The sequence below is a fragment of the Polyodon spathula genome, chromosome 11, assembly GCF_017654505.1.
Source record: "Polyodon spathula isolate WHYD16114869_AA chromosome 11, ASM1765450v1, whole genome shotgun sequence".
Taxonomy (NCBI): domain Eukaryota; kingdom Metazoa; phylum Chordata; class Actinopteri; order Acipenseriformes; family Polyodontidae; genus Polyodon; species Polyodon spathula.
This window is the reverse complement of record NC_054544.1, coordinates 34,786,002-34,809,164: the sequence shown is the minus strand read 5'-3', so window position 1 is coordinate 34,809,164 and position 23,163 is coordinate 34,786,002. Positions and strand designations below refer to the sequence as shown.

At 37.6% G+C, this 23,163-nt stretch overlaps 1 protein-coding gene across 2 annotated transcripts; it reads right to left on the bottom strand.

Annotated features, from left to right (window-relative positions):
• Positions 1-9,351: 9,351 nt before the first annotated feature.
• On the bottom strand, positions 9,352-17,926 carry LOC121323606 (phospholipid scramblase 1-like). Of its 2 annotated transcripts, none has more exons than XM_041264756.1 (9): positions 17,815-17,926; positions 15,569-15,601; positions 14,914-14,964; positions 14,501-14,586; positions 13,832-13,874; positions 10,947-11,167; positions 10,498-10,659; positions 10,014-10,175; positions 9,352-9,704 (listed from the first exon to the last, which is right to left on the bottom strand). In XM_041264756.1, exons 2-9 carry the CDS (start codon positions 15,579-15,581, stop codon positions 9,675-9,677), a joined length of 768 nt encoding a protein of 255 aa, XP_041120690.1. In that variant the 5' UTR covers positions 15,582-15,601; positions 17,815-17,926; the 3' UTR covers positions 9,352-9,674. The 2 variants fall into 2 exon arrangements, with proteins under 2 accessions (XP_041120690.1, XP_041120689.1); XM_041264755.1 differs by lacking the exon at positions 17,815-17,926 and adding an exon at positions 16,426-16,679.
• Positions 17,927-23,163: the final 5,237 nt, after the last annotated feature.

Below are 23,163 nucleotides of genomic sequence, written 5' to 3'. Positions count from 1 at the left end.
TAGAATTAACTAATTATGCTTCAAAAAGTCGAATGAAACCTGCTGAATAATGTTACGTTAACATATTGAATTACATTCCGCTTTGCAGTTTTCCATACTGTATACTTTCCATACTCCAAAAACTGATAAACATTTAAAAATGTGACATTTCAAAACCTAACATGATATGATGTACTACTATTATGGATTCCAGTTTTTGCAGTATCATTTTGTAGTTTCTTTGATTACATGATGTTAAATAAAAGATCAAAATTATGTTCAATTTTTTTTTTTTTTTTTTTTTTTTTTTTTTAAGATGTCTCAATCCTAAAATGCAAAACTTTTGGCCATAGCTGTAGGTTTAGTAAAACTAGTATTTTTCTTTTCCAAACTGGGTCAATGGTCTATTAAGGAAAAAAAAAAAAAAACAGATATAGATTGCCAAGGATAATAATACTCTGTCCCACTGTAGAAACTATGGACCCTATATACAGAAATTCAACTCATGAGTTACCTGAAGAACGTTTTTTCAAAGTCTTTTTTTTTTTTTTTAATAAATAAATGAAACTGTTCTAGAATGTCAAATAAGCCAGTAAATAAAATATTCAATTTTATTCATAAACAGTCTAAATAAATCTTAGTGAACAGGCCTCTAAGCCTGATGAAGACATCTTGGCATGGTAGTTTCAAGACGTTAAGGGACTACCCGCCTCCCACCCCCCCACCCCCTCAGTGTTTCTGGAATATGGATGTTCCAGGCTAGGTCCATAAAATAAACGTTTTGCTATAATTTCTCAGGCACTGATTAAAGGGAGTGCACCCCTGATAAAAAAAGTAACAAGTACGCATTCTGCTTAGATTTGATACAAGGCACAGACTCCTACACATGACTAATGTTCACAAGAGTGAGTGATGGTGATTCATTTCCAAATGAAGGATGCCTTGAACTGCCTCAGATAAGCTGGCTGATACACATTCCACCTTATCCCACAGGTGTTCTAAGTGATTATGATGAACAGGAAAGGGTCAGAGTACCCTGCAGCCTGAGGAATCTCCTGGCATGTTGTCAGGATGGATAGTAAGGGAACAGCAATAGTCTGCAAAATGTCAGAGGGGTCACACAACTATTGGAAACCTATGTTTGGTAATCTGCACAGATATATTTTGCGTCTTTGCCTTTTTTAAACAGATCGAAATTTAGAAAAAAAGCACAGCCAAGTATGAACCTATGTTTAGCCCATGCTACAGTGCAAATTATATCTGTTAAATTATTTGCAAATCTGTCATTCATTATCACAACAGCATTACCGAAATAACTTCAGTACATGTATTTACAATGATCTGGAATGTAGTAGGAAATCAGATACAACCAGTCCTGGGGAAGTGACATTTAACAACTAATCTGTTACAGTTACAAGTTACTTGAACAAAATTATAACTAGTTATACAGTAACTTATTACAGTAACATATTATTCAATTTTTCACATAAAAAGGAAAACATCACCACATTTACATTAGTTACTTGTCTGAAAAAACAAAGTAATCGACATTGAGAACCATACTTAAAAGTAGTTGGATTGGGAAGTTTCTAAGTCAGCCGAATCTGGTCCTATAAAATACAATACCACAAAACACAATTTCACAAAACAACCTGAACACTGCTAGAAAGTCATACAAAACCAAGGTTCAGAATATTAATTACAATCAGTTTAATTGCAAATTTGTAAGTGCAAAAATGTACTGTAAAAAAAAAAAAGCACACACACTCATACACAGAGTGGTTAACTGTTAGCTAACTGTAGTTAAAACTGTTCACAGAACACACTAACACTAATAAAAATCACCCAAGGAAAATGTTTCACTGTTACACTTTTTAACTGCAGTATGGTTGATTGTATTTCTCCAGGCTTCTTCCATATAATCTGTTTGTTACAATCATTCTAGTGATGTATCTGCTATGAGTCTTCTGCTTTCAGCATCTTAAAGAGCATGTACTTATTATGTTCTATTCCTGTCTCCGGCATTCTCAAAAGTCTCCTTGTTCCACTATTACATCTTGTTATAATGACACACCAGGTGGGAATCGTTTTTTAATGTGATGATACACAGAGGACTGGTCTGTAGGAGGTAAAACAAATGGTCTTGTTTAAGGGTCAATGACATGCCTATAATTTACTATCTCTAGAGAGTTGCAGAGCCTAAAGGGGATCCCAGATGTCACATTTGACTGAAAGTTATCTTACACAGTGAACCTAAAAATGTTGGTTAGGGTTTATTATTCACTACTGTCAATCTTGAACTCAAGTCAGGGGAAGAGTTCTCTCATTGAAAATATAAACTTACAAATGAATAAAAGTGTACCACTGTAAAAGCAAGCAAAGTGGAAAGAACCATAGTCAAAGCATGGTAGAGCATAGGCCACAACTGGAAATCTTAGAGAGGTATGGTAACGCTTATTAACAGATGGGTGATGAAGGGAGAGGAAAGTTTGGCAGGGTGACTTATTTTTGCACTGACAACTATTTTATTAAACTAAAATATATGTGAGTTACTCCAATATATTCAACAGTGTGCAAGCTATATAAAATGAAAATGAAAACTTTATATAAAGATTAATCAATTTTACATTACTTATAAGGCATCTTGCTGTTTTAGAAATAAGCTATAGAAGGATAATAAGTTTATAAACAATATAATATTAGTTGGATATCACCTTTTGACACATTTTTGAACTTTAATAGACATTAAATACATTTTCAAGGCATTATCCATATGGAATCAATTATTCATTTGCTTTAAGAAAGTGTGGAGCAAAAAAAAAAACATCTGCAACTTTTCTAAAATGATACAAATGCAGTGTACATGTAACTTTAGCTTATAAAAATCATCTTTTGTTTGAGACCTGACTAAAAGAGAATTGGTTAAAACCATAATCCCATTTGTCCTTTTTGTGAAAATAACACACACACACACACACACACATATATATATATATATATATATATATATATATATATATATATATATATATATATATATATATATATATATATGTTCAACTATCAGTAGTCAGCAGCAATTGTTTTTCTATCATTTTCTCCCAATTTAGAATATCCAATTACATTTAGGCTCAGCTCACCTCTACCACCCCTGCGCTGACTCGGGAGTAGCAAAGATGAACACAAGTTGTCCTCCAAAGTGTGTTCCGTCAGCCGACCACTTCTTTTCTCACTCTGAAGACCAACCATACAACCACCTCAGAGCTACAGTGTCGGAGGACAACGCAGCTCTGGGCAGCTTACAGGCAAGCCCGCAGGCACCCGACCAGACTACAGGGGTCGCTGGTGCGCGGCGAGCCGAGGACACCTTGGCCGACCTAAGCCCTCTCCCCCTGGGCAGAGCTTGGCTAATTGTGCGCCACAACTTGAGAGCTCCCGTCCGCGGTCGGCAGTGGAATAGCCTGAAATCAATCCGGTGAAGTCCAGGCTATAGGACGCATCCTGCACTCCACGCGGAGCACCTTATAACTTGCTTTTTAAATGTTTGTGCTGTCAAATGCTATTGATTTTATTTTCATGTCTGAACTAACATACTTTTGAAGCTGTTTGTATAGGCACTGTTTATGGGATACACTCATCTAAATATGGAATACATGCCTGACCACACAAAAACAAATCATGGTTGAAGATGATGGCAAGAGCCATAATGAAGGATTTCTAAAACTGACTCAAAAACATAATTAGCGTAATGAATATGTACACACAGTCTAAACAACTAGAATCACAACATGGATGCGTTCCTATAGAAACAACAACAAAACAAAAAAAATTGAAAAATTGATTGGAAAACAATTTTCTAAACGATACTTTTCATCTCCACTTATATGCAAAGCAAGCACATCATGCAACACATGGCTTTTAAAGGATTAGCCATTTCTTTCTGCATGACTTATAAGGCTTCCAAAACAGTTTTTTAGTGTGTGTGGAGAACAGAAGAAGAATGTTTTACCATTGCGTAACGTCCACAAGAAGAATTTTCAAGGTTAAGGCCCATAAAACACAAAATCACTGAACGGGGTTAGTAATGATTTTTTTTTACATCACCTGTGACTTTAATATTCTGTCAGCATCTCCATGATAAATATTTAATTAGTATCAACATGGTCAGATTCAATTCTGCATTTTTACTTGGTTTTGCTTGTATCTTTACTGCCAAAATACTAATCAAAACTGTAGAATAGCAGCTTAAGAAGGGTTGTAACCCCCCTGTTGCGTTTATATGCAGTAAAATGCTAGTGTGAATATGTATTTGAAATTTTCAAATTAATAAAATCAATATAATACGAAATTACTTATATCTTGCTACATTGTTTAAAAACATGATTGCATTTATTCATGTTATGATTTCCTTTTGTGTCTGTACTAAGTGTATAGTATTTATTATAGATATGTCATAATATTCACTGGCCTTTATTAAAATGAAGTACAGTACTTAAGCATGTCTTTGTAAGGGTTGAGTAAATAATGTTTCACATGATATGTCTTTCTCCTTGTTTTTTTTTTCTAGTTGGCACAAAGAGGAATGGATGTAAGGTATAAGCTTACAACAAAGTCCATGATGAAGGTCAACATCATTCTTTGATGAAGGAATAAGCAAAAATATTTTTGTTTACTTGACTTATTTTTATGACTCATCGTTTTAAGTTATAAGATACCAGGGGGACTACCTAATATGTTTAAACGCATTTAACAATTCAAAGTTGTTTTTTGTTATTGTGAAAAAAAGTGTTACCAGAATAAATGCAATAGTTTACCACTGACCTATTATTTAAACTGAAATCTTAATAAATATAGACAAATATTCATACAGTCGGATACAGTCATTTATACTTTAATACTGCCAAGTAACTTGTAAGGCCAAACTTGTGAATTAATCTTCTCCAGTAGAAGTTTTTTCTTTTTTTTTAATGGATCATACTGACATGGAACAGCCTCTTGTACTGTTAAATCATCATGTGATTGTTAGAACAGCTGCTGCTCTTAATAAAAAATGCTGTCTCTGGGTTTTTAACATTATCCAAATCATCCAAAACATGTATTTAAGTAATCACAGTTCATAAGAAAAGCCTTAGCTGTTGGCTTGAGGTGTCATTTTTGGCAAGCAAAAGAAAACACAGCATTTAAATGCTATAGTTTTGCTTCTTGAAAACCCACAGAAGTAATATCACATTAGTCGTGAGAATGCTAATGATAGGAAATCCACCCAGTGCGTAAAGTTCATGGTATATAATGCTATGTTGGTGAGGATTGAGGAGTGTGTGAAACATTCCCACATACATTTCAATACCTCTAACATACCCCCTGAAGAATAAGCCACTGGTCAAGATAAAACTTGACTGTAATGTTTTAAAGCTTTTTAGTAAACTTTTATTCTTTGAAATGAATGGTTTTGGTTCACAGGCTGTTGTGTGCTTTGCTTCATGTTGCAGCCAAGGTGAAACAAAACCACACTGGTCTGCCAAGAGAAAACTGAGATGCTGGCTCTTAATATCAAGTACCAGTGTTTGATAAGATGATGTTGGCTTGACTGGCCAGCCAAAAGTCTTAATTCAATAACTTGATGAGCAAACTGTTGTAATAAATTCAAGATATTTCTGCTTAGAAAACATCCAAAATGCTGTACTCCTCTGGTGCTCTGTATAGATCTACAGTGTTTTAAATAAAAGTCACCATATTATTTTATAATCACTTTGTAATTATATTTGGATGTTATAAAAACTTTAGAGTTTAACTTTGTGATTGTTCTACAGAACACATTTCTCAAAGTTAAACTTTTTTTTTTTTAACTCTTTCATAACATGTAAATATAAAAAAGTTATAATAAAATAATTTCCTGATGGCAGGATTTGCAAATATATTGATATTTGCAAATATAACATTGCAGAAAGATTTTTTTTTGGCTGTAAAATTCAAGGTTTTGAAAGTGGCTTGTTAGTGGGTGCCTGACAAGTTCACAGAACACTGGATCCTGCTACTTTAAGTAATGGACATTCATTGGGTATGTGTAGTCTGACTGATAGAGGATGACAATGGCTGCCAAGGATTAGTATGCACAACATAACCAAAACATTGCACGCAGGTAATGATCAAACTGTATCGAAGCAAGAGAGAGAGAGAGATGCAGGGTGGATTTCTATCAAGCACTGAGTACTTCCAATAAAATGGCTACACACTGTATTGTACTATTTGCTAGTGTAATGCATTAACAAGGGCAAAGCCTTCAATATGCACGTTTAAGCTACTCAGTGATGCTATTTTGATTCGCTGCTGCTTAGACTGACTGAACAGACCCCAGCCCCCTATGCTCTAAAATCTCCTGTTGTGGGTTATGACAGCCACACATGATCTAGGCCATTGATGAGGTCATAACCAATATAGTTCTTTGATAATGTCTGCTGTTGCCCACAAACATGTTATTCTACTGATACTCTTCCAAAGTTAAAAATAATTGCCCTGTAATTCTAAATCATTGCTCAGTGTAAACCAGTCTTGTTTTTTTTTTTGTTTTTTTTTTTAGATGTAGAAGAGGGAGGATTGGTTGACATTTTGCTTAAATATGCATGGCATTTAAAGCTAAGTTCAAAATTAAGAAACTTTAAAAACAAAGTAAACATCGCCATCTAGTGGGGAATAATGTGTCACACTATTCTGCGTCAAGTACGAATCTAGTTCTCAAACGTAGTATATCATGGTGTAGAGCCAGACGTGTATAAAAACTTTTTTTTTATAATTTATTTTAACAATTTTTTTAACACTCTGCAGCTGTTTACAGCAAAAGCCGAATAAGAGTTAATCGCTTACTGTTCTATACTACTGTAAAAGCAGAGAAAAAGCACAGTGATATCACATTGTCACACAGGTAATTTCATAGGAAACTTCAAATTTACTTTATTACACTTTCAAAGGGTTCTGATTTTATGCCATCATTTCGCAAATAAATGTTGAACGAATTAAAAATTATATGTTTAAAAAAGGATTCAATAGTATCCATTCCACCATTAACATTTGTCTTGGTGAACTTACTTTTGAAAGCATGGAAGACAATACTGGCTCTACAATACAATACACTGCTTGCCACTCTGAATAAAAAAAAAAAAACAGAAAAACCCCACAGAAACAATCTTCAAGTGAGACATCTTGGGTGTGCTAAGTACCTGGGCAGCACTGAGCATGAGCAAAGTGGATTCTTTCACTGAGCTGCTAATTAGCAACACTGAAAGGGTCAGAATTGGGTGGGTAATGAAGAGAGGCTATTCTAGTAATGGTAAATGGGTAAATTGTTTCCATAAACACTAATGATTCAATTTTGATTGGAAATGTAACATAATATTATTCTTAATAGTCCCCATCCATTTCAGACGTCAATACCTTTTTCACAAATGGTTTGAATGTTTCCTTCTAAATTCAAATACCATACTGTAAACACAAAAACATGGTTCCAAAGCACTCTTTTTGTTTGCATTATAACATAGAAAAATATGATAGCAATAAAAGTGTTGGCACTGTCATTTTCATAACTGTACTTCTGCGTGGCAGATTTCAAACGGTATTTAAATTGTAAGCTGGGTGTCTCCATTGATTTTTCTTTGGGTTCAGTACTGGTAAAAGCGCTAATAAGAATATACTGCATGTATGTTGAACACATGGAGCCCTATTTTGGAGCACTTTTCAGAGGAATAGCAATTTTAATGCTAGAAAATAAATTAAATACAAATCTGCGAGTATCTGTAAATTGTTTGGTTGAGTATGCACACAGCATTTACATGTAGCTACATTAGCAAATGAGATAGAAGCAAGCATGTAAATCAGAGCAGCTAAAATACAAAAAAAAAAAATGTGATTGAGCTGTTTTCTGTAAAGACAGAAGAACTGAGCTGTTGTTCATACTTTAAAGACAGACTGCTTTCGCGAAATTGGATACATTTACATTTAAGTAGATGAGCTGAGTTTGTACCCCTTATACAAGAGGATTAAAAGGATTAAATATGATATATATTATATATATATATATATATATATATTATATATATATATATATATATATATATATATAATATATATATAATATATATATATGTATCTATAAGGCATGAACGTAACGTCATTGGTACCTCCGTCCTCTCAACCAACAAAGAACCCGAAAGGTTCAATACTATTCAGAGATGTGGGTGTGTGACAGTGAGAAATATTTTAGGTATTTTAGAATGACAGGCAAAAAGTTTGACGATCTGTTAAGGCCTTTCCAAAAAAGATGTATGTCTCAAGATTGTAGATTCCTTAACTTTGTTTTTTTGCACAGGGTTGGACGACCATTCCGACCAGAAATGATGTCTGTCAGAAACATGTACTGTAAGTTTTGTACTCTAATGTAAAAAGCAATACTGAAAAGCAATAGTCTTCATATTATTGGTTTTGGTGTACTATTTAATTACAGTACATTAAAATTGGACTTTTGTAAAAAACAACTTGGACCACCAGTAATGCTTGCAACTTTAAACTTTATTAATAATAATTGCACCACTTATTATAAAATAACAGCACACAACTTTGGTTATGATATTTGATAAATTAGGACAAATATTTAACATGTATTTCACAAGGCGAGAGCCGGAGCTGGAGTGAAAGGTTGTTACTTGGAGAGGTAGCTTGAGGAGTGGCCTCAGGGGACAGGATAGGAAAGGAAAGAGGTTCCCGACTGGCAGGAGCCTTCTTGGCCAGAGAAGAGAGAGCAGCTTCAAAGGCAGGCTGTTCTGCAGCCTTGGGTACCAGAAAACACATTAGATAGCTTGGCTATGCGGAGCGGCAGTTGTTTAGGAGGAAAGGCTGCTGCTCTAAAGAACCTGGAAAAGGAATGATAGAATAGGGAGCTGGAAATAGAGCCCAGTCTCAATTTGAGGAAGATAAAGAGCAGGAGCTGCTAAAGGATAGAGTGTGTGGCTGGGGGTCCCCTCTGACTCACGGGGGGAGAACCCCCATCAGCGGAGAATAGGATAGGGAGCTGGAAATAGAGCCCAGTCTCAATTTGAGGTAATTTAAATAGTAAATAAAATTAAAACTTGTATAGACTGATGTATAAAATACAAGATTTAACTCAAAATTAACCAGTAAAAAATAACCTTATGAGATACAATAAACACTTTCTAAAAAGGTCAGTCTATTTAGCTATAGCCAAAAGTTTTGCATCAAGCAGAATTTTAGGATTGAGACAAAAATAATATTTAAAAAAAAAAAAAAAAAAAAAAACCAACTATATGAACATAATTTTAATCTTTATGTTTTATCTTTATCATGTAATCAAAGAATGCAAAATTATATTTCAAAAGTCTACCAGAAGTCATAATAGTACAATGTGTAATAAAAACAAAACAATGCAATAGATGGGAAACATGTGTAGTAAGAATTTTCTCAATTAAAAATGACTGCATAATCTTTAATTCAAACAAAGAATTATGTGATAACTTTCTGGAGATAAATGTATTTTGTTTTCCCCTTGTTGATCCCATCATGTCAGCTCTTAGATGAGCATCATTATTTACCAGCCACATACTAAACTTATTACAGCACTTAAATAGATGCCCAAATGGAAAATAGATTCAGTGGGTCCACAGTCTTGAATCTCACGTACAGACTGATTCTTAACCTTTTCGTTCAAAGAACATGAAGTCCTGAAAATAAAAAGGAAACTGATCAGACTACTTTAAAAAGACAATCAGCAAACCTATTTGAACATTTCACTGAAATCCAGTTTGTTTAGGATCTAAGGTCTATGTGCGTTGTACTGTGATTGAATCACATATTCTATTCTTTTAAAATACATTAGTGGCTTTGAATTCACAATCAAGGAGCAAAGAAAACACAAAAAAAAAAACTAAACAAAAAAAAAAAAAAAAAAAAAAAAAACATGTATTTGGCAGTCACCAAACTAGAGCTTTTGTATAAGCAACTATTAAAAAATGCAATATTTGTATACTTACAATGAGGAAGCATGCACCAATCATTACTGCTTTTATTTTAACATCCAGGTCCATAGGGAACTGTATTCCAAAGTTATCGGCATCAGTATACGCCTCCCTAAGAAAGCCAGTCCATTGCTTGCAGATTTTACCAACTACCTGAGCTTCATCAAGAGATTTCACCTGCATAGATTTTCATAATTTTAGAATTTTAAAGCTTTTAAAAACCTGAAAAGAGGATAAATAAATATGCTGACTGGTTTCCAAGAAGCAACCTTCATTACATTTTATTCAATTTTTTTACACCGATTTACCACCAGTACACACTGAATGGAGAAACTATCATGTCTATTACTATTACAGTCTATGCCACATTGTGCCCAGGCTGTAATAAGGTCAGTAAACCTGACCCACTTAAAAACCTGAAACATTCAACTGGTAATCATGTAGGATGCAGTGTTAATAACTATATTAACTTTCACTGATTGTTTTTGGGTGTATGTACCTCAAAGACAACATCAGAACAGCATTTGCAATGACAAATTGGACCCTCAATTTTCAGGACAGGCTCCTTTCTTTCATTCTGAATGGTGAATTTCGGTTTTAAGGGATGCCAGTTTTGAATGACATAACCAATTGGATTGCCTGGTGGAGCTTGTACTTCTAACTGTAAAAGAAAAAAATAAAATAAATAAATCATTAATGTCTACAGGGCTATTTTATTAAATTGATTTGAGGTAATTAGCTCTGAATGATCAGATTTTAAAATAATATAAAATATTTAACATATGTTAAGTGTCTTTGTTTGTGAAGCAAAAACATAGTTAAGCAATTTTTACTTAGAATGATAACTGTTAGTTTTATGAACATAAAAAAATAACTGCCTTGGCATTTATGAACATAAAAATAAAATGTATCAATAACTTATTACATAAAATGCTATACATATATTACCTCTTGAAGACAGCATGGATAGCAACAGCTAGCACATCTCAAAGGTCTGCTCAGGGTTAAAACTTCTTGGCCAAAGTTATCCAGGACCTTTATGGTAAAGGAACGAAGGGGTCCACACCAGTATCGAGTACAGCAGTCATTTTCCTCCGCCGCAAAAAATACTTTTTGTCCTAAACTGTTTTTAATTTGGTATTTGTTGTTAGTCTCCCAGCCTACAAGAACTAATTAGAGAACAAAGTTAGGTAACATTTAGAATTTTTTTTTTTTTTTTTTTTAAATCTTTTCAATAAAGCAGATATGCATACTCTCATTAAATGTTGCAGTATGGTAGCCCTTCCATTACAAATATTGAAAAGGTTCAGGGATAGTTTAATATACTGAATAGTGGAAGCCCTACATTAGGACAGCCAGAGTGACTTGGTAAAATGTTCTTAATTGTAAATGACTGAACGTTCCCCGAACGAGAATGGGTCGTTGCCTTTGGTCAGTCCGGTTGTGGGGGGGGTTTGGTGGCAGCTGGGGCCCCCCAGGGGTAGTCTCCCTTGGGCTTAAGAGGGGGCGGGTGTTTGTTATGTCCCAGCCTCGGTCCTCAGCCGGAGAACCGGTTACCCCTGGCCGGCAGTGGTCCCTTGTCGCCGGCTCTGCCTCTACCTGCTTGTCTGTTTTGGGGTGGCAGGCAGTGTTCCAACCCTGTTGCCCTCACAGGCTGTAATTGCAACCTTGGGCGCTGGCGGTAGGCAGAAAGGCGCAAGAACTTGGAAGCGACCTCCGTGGCCTTTTGGGACCTTTCAAGGCTCACATCAATGGTCGTTCCAAACGTCTGCCCCGGTGTAATAGGGACATCTAGCAGTGCTGCCTTCTCGGTCTTGACGACCTTGGCCTGTGTTAGCCAGAGATGCCTGCGCGCAGCTACCAATGCCACTAGAGACCTGCCTGATGCCTGACCTAACTCCCCCATTAGGTCGTTCATTGCCGTTGTTACCGCCAGTAACTCCCCTGTGTCTGCCTCCGTTGCTCGCTCCTGCAGCCTCTCAGCCAGCTGAGTCTGGTACAGGACCAGTATAGCCATTGGATTGGCCACTCTAGCGGACGTGGACGCGTATGTCTTTTTCAGCATGGCGTCTGTTGTTCTGCACGGCTTGGAAGGGCAGGGAGGGTCTTTGTCCCCTTTGGTAAGGGTGGACCCCTGCACCAGTACTGTGACTGTGTCCCCGATGGTGGGGAACGTGCCTAGACCTGCTTCTTGGGCTCCTGCAGTGTGTAGCAGGGCCTCTGCTGTCCTAGAGTCTGAGGGGCCGGATGCTGGGTTGCTCCAAGATGAGCGCACTAGCTCCAGAAAATCCTGGCACAAGGGGAGGCCATGCTGTGGATGCCCCTTTTGCTTTAAGAAGCGGTTCCTGCTCTGCTGGCCAGGGAATGTCCGTGGCAGAGGCTGCACGCTGCATCAAGGCCCACAACTCCCTCTGTGTTACATGCGGAAGGGGCGGTATAGAGCCCCCTGCTGTGGCCTGCGTAACTGATGTGGTGGGTTCGGACATGTCCGACATTGAGGCTGTGAGCGACAGCTCGCCTGGGCTAAGAGGTCTGTTTGTCGGAGATGGAGATCGGGACACCGAATCAATCGGTGCGGGGGAACAGCGACGAGGAGAGCAATGTCGATGGCGAGTGGTCAGTGCCGATGTGTAGAGCGGTTGGTGCCGGGCTGTAGATGGCTCCGAAGCTAGTCAACCGGTGCCAAGTTAATCGGTGCCGGGATCAGCATCGAGGAGACCACTGTAGGTGCCGAACAGTCGGTGCCGAGTCGACCTGTTCAAAGTTTGGTACCGATGGTAATCGTGGTCGGTGCCGGTCTGTAGGTGGCGCCGAAGATGGTTACACCAGTGCCGAGTCAATCAGGACCGGGTAGGCGCTGTTTTTCTCTGCCTCAAATTTGGCAGGAAAACCGCGGTCATTGTTGGGGTATGCAGCCGATTCAGTCGGCATGGTTGCCAAGGGCAAGCGTAGCCGCGGTAAGACAGACCAAGGCTTGAGAGGGGTGCTAGGCCTGAGCTGTTTTTTTTTTGTGGTACCTGTGGCCGATTAAATCGGCATAGACGATGACGCCGCGAGCCCGCGAGGTCTTCTTGCATCACCAGAACAGCTCTCCACAAAGACTTGTGCAGTGAAAAGAGAGTAATGGCCGCTTACAAATCTCAAAAGAGAGGTCAAAACCAGATCTAGTCAGTAAACTGACGCGAGAATTAGGTAGGAGCACTCTCAAAAATGCTCGAAAGCATGATTCTACCATGGATAAAATTAAATTTGACAGTAAAAAACGACAAATCAGTCAAATTCGGTAGAAGAAAGCACGAAGCAATCAGTGACCTGTCTCAGTGAAGTGAGAGAGAAAGTGGCGATGTGCTACTGTGAGGAAGTCCCTCTTCAACAGTAGGTGGGAGGGACTTCCCCCTCACAGCAGGGCCCTGATAGGGCAGCTTTTTTATATATGCTCAGTGATTGACGGTCAGAGAGGCTCTTCCCATTCGGTAATGGTTGTCATTCAATTGAAAGGAAACGTGTACAGTTAACCTTTATTTTGCCACATTCCTGTACATGTTGGGACTGTGTTAAACCAGGTATACAGGTTTACGGACTTTTATATCTGAAACATTTCATCTGTCTCATCCTTATCAATTGTGCACATCTACAGTCAAAATATATGTCTACTTGAGATATATAGGGGTACATTTGTAAAAGTGACTGTAATAGTTAACACGTCTAAACAATCTTTGTTAATAGTTTTTTTTTTTTTTTCTAGCATATCATGGCATTTTGTATATTCAAGAAAAACAGGACCACACTTTCTGTTTTGAATCTGAAATATATTTGGGAGATAACACTCTTACTTTCAAGAAGCTCTAGTTGCTGATGAATGAGCAGTTGGTCAATCTGTAAAGACATTAAGTTTAGTTTTATTAGTACATTACATAACATATACACAGTATGTGTGTGTGTATATTTATATATATATATATATATATATATATATATATATATATATATATATATATATACACACACACACACAACACACACACACACACACACACACACATATAATATATATATATAGATATATATAATATATATATATATATATATATAGATATATATCAAGTTCAGTTCTTGGGCATGTAGACAGGTATAAATGTTATTTACAAATTGGAATTTTTAAGTGCTTCTTTTACTTGGATAAACTATCAAGCTCCTGTGAATACACTGTATCAGATGTACTGTATATTATCATTCCCCAGCTCATGATTGACTCAGAACATCAGTTATATCAGTGCTCAGTAATATCAATATTTAGATTTCCGAATATACCTTTTCAACCAACATAGTCTATTTAGTATATACTTACTTGAAAGATTGGTTCTTTGTGCACTTAGCCTATAGGCAGGCACAGCCAACTCAATCAATTTTTATGAGAATTAAGGATAAATAAACACAACTTGTGAACAATTATGAAATAAGGGAACAGTGTAATCAAGGATTTTTTTTTCTTTATTGTTTACCTGTGTCAAATATTCCAGTCCTGGTGGACAGCCCACAGGCCTCTGTGGTGCTGGCATTGATTCGATAGTTTGTGGTGGTATGTATCCTAGGATTGTAACAGAAAGGAACAGTGAGGTGTAAAAATCTAATATGTGGTCTGTCAACAATTAGTTGACAATTTCCCTCCTCGTCAATCAGGACAAATTTGCAGCGGGAAAACTTTTGAAAATTGGGCCCATAACTGGATTATTATGTGTGAAATATAAGTACAAGTACCCTTTCTATTGCAGATTTAATTGGTAGGATAACAAAATGCTGCTAAAAAAAGTCTGTCAGAGAGGTGTTCATTAATTATCCAAAAATTGAATTAATCAAAGATACAAAGCAATCACAAGATTCATGAATTGTTCACCCAGCACTCTGTGACACCTACCTGGTGGTCGAGGCACATGATCTGCATAATTTGAAAGTGGAAGTGCATTACCTGTAATTAGGATAGCAACAATATATAGGATTTCAAAGAATAGTTCACTTTCCATCCAAATACAATTTTGACTATGAAACTGCAAGCAAAGGCAAAAGGCAAGCATTTATTGGACAGAGAATTGCATATTAACTGACTATGACTAAAAGTTAATATCTAAACAGATCAAAGGAGCTATGCCTAATGTAAAATCTAACGTAAAGCAAATAACTTCCTTTTTGTGTACATCAGGGCTTCACACTAGACGTTTGTCATCTTCCAACTGGACTACTGGTGCCATCTGGTGGCTATATGTTTCTTACTTTAGGTAATTGTTTGGTTCTACACGTTTGGAAAACATTTCCACACACACAAAATATGATCAAGTCTGGTAAATCTTATGTTACATTCTTGCTTGTTCTTCTAGTTGTAAAAAAATAAATAAATACAAATAAAAATAAATGTCACCTAAGCTGATTCCCCTGATTTTAATTTTTGTTTCCTTAAGTAGATTTATTTTCTTCAAAATGTCTGAATGAATAATTCTATTTTCTACTAAGATAATAAAATGTTTTATTTTTAAATACAAAACTGCAAAAAACAATATTGAAACTGATAACATTACCTGAGTACTCCATGACAGTGCTCACTTACTTTCCTGAAAAACAAATAAAGCGTTGAGCTCAGGGTTGTAGCTATCTGCATGTTTTGCTCTTCTGTCTGCTCTGCTTAGTTTTCAGCATTTCTAAATGTAATATATAACTTCCTTACAGTAAAATAACTGATCTTAATAGTAAATACAAAATGTTTTGAATGTTACTTTTAGTGAAATGTATTTGCTTGGCATGTAGAAAAGTCTAGTGTTAGAATACCAATGTTACAGATTTCCCAACATGTTCTATAAATGTTAAATACAAATAAAGTAAACCGGGGCTAAAAGTCTTCTGTATCTTTTGAATGACTATATATAATATATATATATATATATATTAGATAATATATATATATATAATATATATATATATATATATATAGATATATATATTATATAATATATATATATACATCCGGTACAACGTTAATTTGTTTTCAGTAACAGACAATCAGTTGCACAGTGGATAAAACGAATGCTAGCCCGTTTTAGCACGTTGTGTTTTGAGTTTCTTTTAATTTAAGTGATTTGTAGTGTCAAACTAGTATTACTGAATCAAGGAACTAAGGAAATATATTTGAAAAATGTTCGCGGATCTTGGTGTTTGGTAGAATACGAATGCTTTTGAGTTCGTATGGTTCGTCTTCACACTAAACGGAGGGATTATATTAACGGTTGTACCAAACATCCACTAAACACACACACTGACACACACACACACACACACACACACACATACACACAAATATGCAGAACAGACACTGAAGTACATAAAATAAACAACTTTCATACAGTATTTTTGTTACATTGTAAATCATATCAGTACTCACCCCCCAAAAAAGAAGCTGATGTTGAACAGACAATTACACAAATACAAGTTTTCGCTTTAACAGCAAACTGCGAGCACTCAAACGGTTTTATGCTGTACTAGAGCAACAGGGTGCTTTCAGTATCATATGCACTAGTAATGTTGACTTCTCGCATATGCTGTATCCTGGTTATGGATCACGTGTTTTTAATAAGCTATAAACAGGCTTGTTCCACCTCCTTCTAAAGCAGGATAGCCATCTGGATGTCTCAAGTGCACTCGAATTGGTGAGCACTCAAGTTAGTGAAAAAGGAGGCGTTTCCATGCTTATCCGAGTTATCACGTTATCAGTTGGACAGGAAACACTACAGTTTTCGTCCAAAATACTCAAGTTAAAGGATAAGACGTGCATTTGCTTACAGTAAAATTGTTAATGAGAAACATCTATGTAGATTTGCTTTCATATTTGTTTCAGTGCACATACCTCGGGCAGAATGGTGTGCAGAGCAGATAAAGAAGGGCTGGCCAAGGGATAATGTATCAGATATCAAAGTGGCAGTGAGAATGGCAGTGATGAAGTCAGTTTGCTTGAAAACATTAAACACTGTAAACTGTGCCTGCTACTGTAGTAGGACCTCATTATTAAGTTAAGTATTTATTTATTTATTTATTTACCTCTTAGCATTATGGCAAGCTGTTTTAACATTTAATCCTCAATTGTTGATATCACCAATGGCATTTCTGATGTCAAGAATGGCATTTTTGATATCAGTATTGTGATCATATTTTTTATATCAAAAATACAATTCTTGATATAAAAAAATGCCATTCTTGGTATCAGAAATGCCATTCTTGATACCAAAAATGCCATTCTTGATACCAAAAATGCCATTTTTGATATCAGAAATGCCATTCTTGATATCAGAAATGCCATTCTTGATATCAAAAATGACATTCTTGATATCAGAAATGACAGTTTTGATATCAGAAATACCATTCTTGATATCAAAAACACTATTCTTGATATAAAAAATAGAATTGTTGATATCAAAATAAAAGGTACTATTTTTGATATCAACAATTCTATTTTTGATATCAACAACTGTATTTCCGATATCAACGATTGTATTTCCGATATCAACAATTCTATTTTTGATATCAAAAAATAACATTGAGAATTGTTGATATCAAAAATAGAATTGCTGATATTGGCAATACATTACTGATATCAGTATTAAAATTGCTGATTTCAGCAATTGAGGATTAAATGTTAAAATGACTTGTCATATAGCATAACCCCATGTACCCTGACAGTCTGGAAGTTTCTATTGTTTGCAGTTATATGGTTTAATTGTACATGTGCTGCTTATATACTAGGCTATATATAAAATAAGATGTAAATAATACCTACCTGGCATCCCTACAGCCTGTGCAGCTGTGCACCAAATGTTATTTTCCATATTAACGTCCTTGAAATTCTTATTTTTATATGAGATAGCTCAGGATGCTGAGAAGCTTCAGCTATCAGTGGTTTAATGGCACTTAACAGCTCGGTTTAAACTGACCTACCTGGTTTGGTTGTCTCACTGCATTTACATACAGCCTTTGAAAAAAGTCTCACTCTGAGATCATCCAACCTTGGCACCTGTCTTTATCTAGCCTGGACTCAGCCAAATTAGGCTTCTGATGAATATAAAAAGACATATGAATAAAAGTACACTATAACGGATTGAAAAAAAAAGCATTGCCAATAGGGTGTGGGGCTACCAGGGGCTGCCCAATGGCGCTGATTATCAGAAGTGTAAGGTGTTCCATTGTGATCAACCAACTGACTATTTGCCGTCTGTTCTTTATCTATGTCTGCCTGTCTGACCAGTTGTGTTTGCAACTTAATTAGGTATGTGAGGAATCTGCTGCTTTGTTTTCACTGATGTGCAGTATCTATAGAAATAACACACAACAGTGGTCCAGATAAGAGGGAACAGTGGTCCAGATATTGGGGCCCCACGTCCGGCTCTCCCCCATCCCTGCAGGTAGGTTTGGTTGCTAGTCCGCGTCCCTGTGCGTGCCACGGGTGGATGCCAGCGTCTCACTCTAGCCTGCACTAAAGTTTGGGAAGGGAGCATTGAGGCTACCTGCCGAGACGCCTCACATTCCCAATGGGGTACGTTGTAAAAATCTCTTCCTCCGCTGGCCCAAAGGTATAGCCTGGACATATTGGAGCGTCCAGCAAAGCCGATTTGTCCGTGTCAGGGACCTTCGCGTTTGACAGTCAAAGCTGCCTGCGAGCTACTACCAGGCTTGCCAGACTCCGGCCCAGGGCCTGACCTTGGCAGCCGGAAATCTGGAGCAGCGTACCCGACACTAGGTGCAGCTTCGAAGCCACCAGTTGCAGAAGGGGCAGCGACTGCAGTATGCCAACCAGATAAGATGTGAGAAGGCTTGCCGTGTTGGCCAGACGCGTAACTTGCGTTCCGCCGCGTGAGCTGGGACCCGTCTCAAAGGTCAGCTCTTGTGTGTTTTCCTCCTCCTCCTCCTGAGGGAAGGATCTACCACCCGAGGAGGCTGTGATTGAAATTGCATCCTGGTCTTCATCGGCAATTGCCAGGTATGCTTCAGAGGCATCCAGGAAAACCATCAGCAAGGGCGGGGTCAGCGCCGGGGTAGTTGTTAGCACTGGAGCAGGGGGCAGGGCAGGGGGTTGGGCCTGCTGTCTGGCCAAAAACACCAGGACCTGAGCCATCTGGTCCTTCAAATTGGAGATGTCCTGCAATTGTTTCGATTGTATCGCCTGCTAGTGCTCTTCACAAGTGATCTAGATCAGAGGGAGCACAGGGAATACTCTGTGAGGGGCTCTGGGATAATTTCAGGATGGTAGAGGCCGGGGCTCCCGGCGCCGCAGACAGTTCCATAGAGCTAGATGGGGAAGCCGCACCAGTAAACCTGGCGAGTCTGCTGCATAGCACCTGAGCCTGAAACGCTGCACAGATCTCAGAGAAGGATGCATAGCGGGTGCCTGTCCAGTGGAGGAAGCTTCCTGCCGCATGACATGCAGGCATGGAATTTTTGCATACTCGTCATCATGTTCACTCTATGTGCACGCGGTATCAGGACCGAGGCATGGAGGAGTGTAAATGAAGGTGCTGGAGCTCTAAGGTCCCTCGGGTGAAAACACATCAAAGGCACTGATATTGGGGTGTGTTTGATGCTGAGGCATCAAGGCAGTGAGGGCACCGAGGCTCCAAGATCCCGAGGGCAGTGAAGCACCGAGAGTGACTAGGGCACCAGAAGCCTGAAGCCTTGAAGCCCCGGGATGCGAAGCTCTGAGGCACTGAGATGCCGAGGGCTTCCAACACTGGAGGCTTCCAACACTGGAGCACTCAGGTGCCAAGGGTGCAGGAGCACTGAGGTCACCGAGTGCAGAAGGCTCTGTGGCATTGAAGGCGTGAGGGCACAGAGCACACCGAGGCTCTGAAGCTCTAAAGGAGAAAAGCAAAGAGGAGGCCCCAAGAACGGCGAAGCACAGAGGGTTCTGCGTGGAGCTGCTCTTAGGCAAAGATGTCTTTCTTTTTTTTCGGACAGTACTCTTTTTTTCTTTTTCTTTTTTTTGAAGGCCCAACGCACAGAGGTGTGCGGGCTAAGACAGCTGGAGAACTCTGCTCAACAGCAGGGAAAGGTTGAACCAGGCCCCAGTGGAGGAGGGACACGTTTGTTTTTTTGTTTTTTTTTTTTAAACTGCAGATGCAGTAAGAGACACACACACTCACACACAACCGCCGAGCTGTGGAAAAAAGCAGTCACAATGCCAGGGGAGTAGACTGAAGAGTTTTTTATTTTTATTTTAATTTTTTTATGCTAGCACACCGATCAGGCAGGCCGAGACAGCTGGCGGAGTCGTTTCAATAGCAGGGACGCGGCAGAGCCAAGCAGAGGAAGTAGACAGAAACAGCAGGCATTGTGGGTTAAAAAGCAGCCTACAATCGCAAGCCATGTAGGCTGATGTAAAAGAGAAAGGTGTTTTTTTTGTTTTGTTTTTTTTTATGAAAATGTTTCTGATTCCGAATTAAGTGGCAAACCGACTTCCAGCACTATTTTAATAATAAAGCAAGCGAAATCCAGAAAAACCCGAGAGAGCTCTTTAGACTCAAGAGCAACTGGTTTGCTTAGTTAACTTACCTTACCGTAGTGAGAATCAAAAGAGGAAGTGAGCTCTGTGGAGTGACTGTTTGTTCCCTCGGAAGGCGGGACCAAGGACGTCACTCCCAGGAGAGGCCTATCGGCAGCTCTGATATAAAATCAGCGGATAACTACCTGTGGCAGGCATTTCCCAAACGTATTGTTGGTGGTCGTCTTTCAATTGAAAGGGAACTGCACCAGAAATGGGGGAAGTGAAACCCAGAATAAGTTGACTCTTGTGTCCTTTCTCTTTGAGTTTGTAGTATAGAAACATATTTCATTTGTTTTGTTTTATTGCAGTGGAAATTGTTAAAACATTTTTTTTTTTGTTGTGCGTTGCTGTGCAGACTAGTTCAGGCCTTGTGATTTCCACACTTCTCTAATGTATCCAAAATTGACTGCACATAGTGAAAAACCACAAGAGAAAACAGGGTATATTTTTTTCTCACCTAACCACACCACCTTGTTGCTTTGCAGAATAGTATCTGTCAATAGTACAAGCCAATAGCCCCATTACTTTAATATAAACCATGCATCTACAAATGACACAAAATAAGAACACACAACCACAACTAGGTCAAATTTGTCTCTATCTTTTTCAGTTACAGCATAGTATAAAACTGCAGTAAAAACAAAAAGACCTCACACTCAATATTTAGACATTTTTATCTACATCAAGTCCTTTAATTATTCAGCAGTATACCACTAGATTGAAGTATAAACAAAGACACATTCGAACCTAGTCCCAGTAAGCATGCTATCCCACTCTTGTTATTCCACTCGTGTTATCCCACTCGAGAAGTGGGAAAAAATGTATCCCACACTAAATATACCCACGCTTGTGGTATAAGTATATGAAATGCTGTATCAATGTACATGAATGGTACAAAATCATTCTGTAAAGTTTAAAATGCATACAATTATGCTTAAATCGAAATATTCCAGTCAGTACTTCTGCTTGACAAATGATATATTCCATGTAAATGGGACCATGTACACCAACTGGACTGCATAGGAGAGTGTCTTTTGTACTCTGATGAAAGAGTTAATTGTATAAAATATGTTGCAAGTTTGTGTGGAATGGAAATAGCTGCAGTAATAAGTTCTAAAAAAGGGTTTCTCAATGTAGATGTAGAACATCCTGTTAGTGGTGCATTTTGTGGTAAAATGACACACCACCAGAGATAATTGATATTCACTTATTAACATTACTAAATACAATTTATTTTAAATTAAAAAAAAAAAAAATACTTTGAAATGAGAACTTGAGAATATCAGATTTACAAATATCACTAAAATAGATCCTTATTATACAGTATGTTATGTTGCTACTAAAGAAAGCAGGTTTTAAGAAAAAACAAACAAACAATAAAACCAATTTCATTTAAATTAAGAAACTGCATAAATTCCACAGTATGTCTTCCAGTTTCACCTGTAGCTGTTCCTCTGATGGTCAGTGTTGGTTTTATATGTAAAAGTGTAGTGAGTGTATTAACAGTAACAGTATTTTTGTATGCCTCTCTTGGAAGTCATGTTACTGAACTTGGCTAAATGAGAATGGAGTTCACTTGAAGGTAAATCTGAAATAAAAAATGAGATCATAAATAAGCAATAACAATCACAATGTAACAGTTAAGGGTTTTGTTTTTAAAGATCCAAGTGCTTGTGTTAGCAGCTCGCAATTAAAAAACATTCCCAAGCAACGACTGTCCAAACAAATTCAGTACAACCAGTCTTTGTAGAGACACCTGCAGTCTGTTTGAACTCAAAGTGACCATTGCACACATTATAGCAGGGCTGTGTCTTCTCGTCTTCTAGCACCGTAACCCTGGCTTGCTGTTTGGACACTTGACAAAACATTCATTTTCTCCACTGTTCTGATTTACGCACTTATTTCAGCAGAAAAAAAAAGGCTATTTTGTTAATGTGTTTGCCATTAAAAGTCGTCATTAAAGTTGATAACCTGTTAAATTAAAAGAACAGACGAGCATGCCCTTTAGATGTTACTTCAGGGGTTGATTATGTCATTTCTGTGCAAATGTACTCTTTGACACACAAGCTAAAAGAAAATCAGATTTTCCATGCAGTTTAAAGCAAGACATCAGACTTCGGCAGATAGTTGATTATAGGCCTAGGTGTTTGTTTCTGCATCCACACTGATTTTTCAGAAGGAACAGTGTAAGGTGTGTTTAGAGTAAGAGCCAGTAATTTTATAGTGTTGGTAATATTGACCTAGGGGACGTCAAGGAATTTGGAGAGCAATGCTATGGGATCTAAATGAACAATTGTGTTTATTTTTAGATGCCAGATGCCAAGTCACATCTTGACTTCTTCAGTCTGTTGAACAAGGCTAAATAGTAAAACCAAAGTGAGCACACCAGTAAGCCCATGTGGGATGAGATGGCAGAAAGATGACAAAGTGGAGCTACTGGTGGACACAAGGGTCTCCAGAGTGCACACATTGCTGTATAACTCATTACAGTAGCATTTTACTACTCTGGTTGCTATTTAATTTTGTATTTTTCTGTATTGTATTGTGTAGCTTGCCTGTGATTTTTATTTATTTATTTATTGTTAATGGTTA